At 37.1% G+C, this 2,913-nt stretch overlaps 1 protein-coding gene across 1 annotated transcript; it reads right to left on the bottom strand.

Annotated features, from left to right (window-relative positions):
- Window positions 1-69: 69 nt before the first annotated feature.
- On the bottom strand, window positions 70-827 carry LOC110440932 (exocyst complex component 7-like). The gene is made up of 2 exons (XM_021484046.1): window positions 674-827; window positions 70-336 (listed from the first exon to the last, which is right to left on the bottom strand). The coding sequence occupies exons 1-2, from the start codon at window positions 722-724 to the stop codon at window positions 154-156; spliced, it is 234 nt and encodes a 77-aa protein (XP_021339721.1). The 5' UTR covers window positions 725-827; the 3' UTR covers window positions 70-153.
- Window positions 828-2,913: the final 2,086 nt, after the last annotated feature.

Raw genomic sequence — 2,913 nt, 5'->3', positions numbered from 1 at the left:
ACGACGCAATATATAAAAAAAAATCTCTCGTCGTCAGAAATCTACGTTATCGCAGCTACAGTTTAATAAGCAGTTGTACAAGTTGTGGGATTTTCTTCATCTGGTATTACACCAAGCTCTTTTAGGAACTTTGGAAACTGAGATATGAATAATTCATAAGCGAAGGATACTTTCTTGTCTCCTTCTTAACATTTCTGTTTCATTGTATACTGGTTCTACAGTGCTTTCCAGCTTTTTCAGTCTGTTCTGGAAACTCTCCAAGATGGTCAACATATTCTGTGTGTTACTGTTGCTTTTGTTCATAGCTTCATTTAGAGTCTGAAGATTGTGCCTTTCCTGTAAACAAAAAAATATTGTTTAATCATTGATGTCTATGTATGATCACAAGCACCCCTCCCCCATTCCGCCTCCTTTCTCACCCCCAGATCCAACTCGGGGAAAGTAAATACGGCTGACTACATTGTGTTTTATTGTACTGTATTACTTTGAACAAAGCACAATTATGATGATCTAGAACAGAACTTCACTAAGGAAAATGTAAAGCAATAAACATAACTAATGAAACCTCTTAAGAGCTATCGCCCTTCTGCATACAGAACCGAACATTATTTACCACCATACTACTAGCCTTTCTTTTCCATGTTTGCGTTAACATTGCAACGACAAGTCATACCTTCTCTAATTTGCTGTCAATTTCTGACTTCAAAAGAGTCGTTTCCGCCATAATGAGAGACAGAATAGTCTGTCAATTAACTGCCCAAACTGACCACAGCACTGGCACCTGTCAAAATCGACTTCCTGTTGGAGGATTGTTGTCGTGAAATATAAAAATGTTTTAAAGAGTAATTAAAACACTCACAATCAGGTGTCTTTTTACATGCTAGTGTTGCAATGAATTGATCACTAGAATTTGATTTTACAATTATTATATTCGTAAAGAAGGTGTTGCAAAAGTGCCGATTTATGATGTCACGTGACAATACAGCAAAACATGGCCGAGGCATTTTCATGTTCAAGTTTACACATTCAAGGGAGGCCTAACCTGATGATCACATGGAAAAACAACAGTTAAAAGCTGATTTGAAAGCAATATTTTCGTTCTAGCTGATTAATTCGAATCAGATCCTTCAAATAATTGATATTTATTCTTAGGCTGAAGCGGAACAAAAACAGTCATCATGGGTCGGAGATCGATCAACACCACGAAAAGTGGGAAATACATGAATCCCACAGATCAAGCTCGTAAGTGTAACCGTCTCAACGGAATCATAAAAATATACATCTTAGTGAGATTAAAAGAAAACGATGTTTATATTGTGTTTAATGTACTTTTGAATAGGAACGTGGCAAGGCCGGATTAAAAACCAACATGTATCCTGAAGCACCGGCAAATCTGACTCTGGCTATATACTGATATAGTCAAATTTTGCTATATGTATCTAAGACGAATGTAAACAAACAACACCTTACTGGTAATATTTATCTCGTGCACGTCGATAAAATTGTTGACCAAACAGATGAGTTGGTGAAATAAAAGATTATTGTATGATTACACAATTTAATTGATTTGTTGAATTTCCATCGTTGCATTTCTTTCCTGTCGACATGTGTCACATATTAGTATAAAAGTATAGCGTCAATGGCTACATTCGCATATCCAGTTAATATGTTTGAACCTGTTAAGAAAACGACAGGCACAAATCTGAACCGAGGCTGACCTCAGGAATATTGGGCACATGTAGATTGAGGGGTCCAGACATACCTGACCAAAATTAAAATGCTGACTATTGCTACTTTGCGTTTGTTTATTGTGGAATATTTCTGCGCCACCTGTACTGTTTCAACCAGGATACACGAATGTAACCAATGTCTTCACGAAAATAAGCATCCTGACGATGCAGATTCGTGCCTCAGGTGTGATTTCGGTAGATACTTTCGAGTAGGAATGATAAGATGCAGTGAAAGTTGTTCATGTGCCGAGAGGGAATTAATTTTTTGGTGTTTTGGTACAGAAATCTTTAATATTCGTTATTCTAACCATCAGATACAGAGGATAAAATATACTATTACCAAAAACTGCAACGATGATAATCAACAGTCACCGGAATTTTAGTTTTTAGATAAAAATCTTTCGTTTTACTGACTCACCTGTTTGTCCACCTAATTTTCAATGTGCTTGAGGAAATTGCGACCACAATTGACTTATTTGTTTACATTCGTTCTGTACATGTATGGTCATATTTGACTTTATAGCCAGATTTGCTGGTGATCCAGTACCTGACCAATACCTCTGAACTCTCAATGAACGCTTTAACCGAACTGAGTTTGTTAACTGGCCTCCAGTAGTCACCCTGTCTTGTACCGTCACATACTTTCCTCCTTTGGTAATTCTTTGTTCTGATGACAACTAGATTTTGTATTTACAGCTAGGGCTATGGTATTCCCTTTCCAGTATACTAGTGCATACACATTACTTGAATCAAGGGTTGGTCACATGCACCACTAAAACAGGAGAGGAAAAAGGCAACAGGGCAAAATTGGGATCAGCAACAATCCCCCGGCCTAGTCCCCTCAATGCATTTACATGTCTAGAATGACAAGTAAAGTAGCAAGTCTGATTCTATCTCTGAATAAAAGGGACATTAGTGAGACATTAAAACAGAAAAAGATACGTATGTGTCACCAAAGGTCAAGTTTATCTTTAATTTGCTGAAAATATTATTAGCGTGCAGATAGGAATTTTATCAGTTTTTCCAAGTCTTTCATGGTCATTATTGGTAAAGTGAAATTTGCTTATACAGAACTAAGAGGTCAACCAACTCAAAAACTTGACACTGAAGTCCTCAAAAATGGTAGTTGTTATTCCCTGCTTTAACGTAAAGCATTGAGGGGAATGGCAACAACTGGTTCACC

The sequence above is a fragment of the Mizuhopecten yessoensis genome, unplaced genomic scaffold (genome assembly GCF_002113885.1).
Source record: "Mizuhopecten yessoensis strain PY_sf001 unplaced genomic scaffold, ASM211388v2 scaffold713859, whole genome shotgun sequence".
Lineage (NCBI taxonomy): Eukaryota > Metazoa > Mollusca > Bivalvia > Pectinida > Pectinidae > Mizuhopecten > Mizuhopecten yessoensis.
This window is presented reverse-complemented; position numbering and strand designations above follow the sequence as displayed.

Bases quoted from the DNA above. Each gene is read 5' to 3' on its own strand.
- LOC110440932 (XM_021484046.1), bottom strand. From the start codon at position 724: ATGGCGGAAACGACTCTTTTGAAGTCAGAAATTGACAGCAAATTAGAG. The intron at 337-673 runs GTATGACTTGTC...TTTTGTTTACAG, and splicing joins TTGACAGCAAATTAGAGAAG to GAAAGGCACAATCTTCAGAC.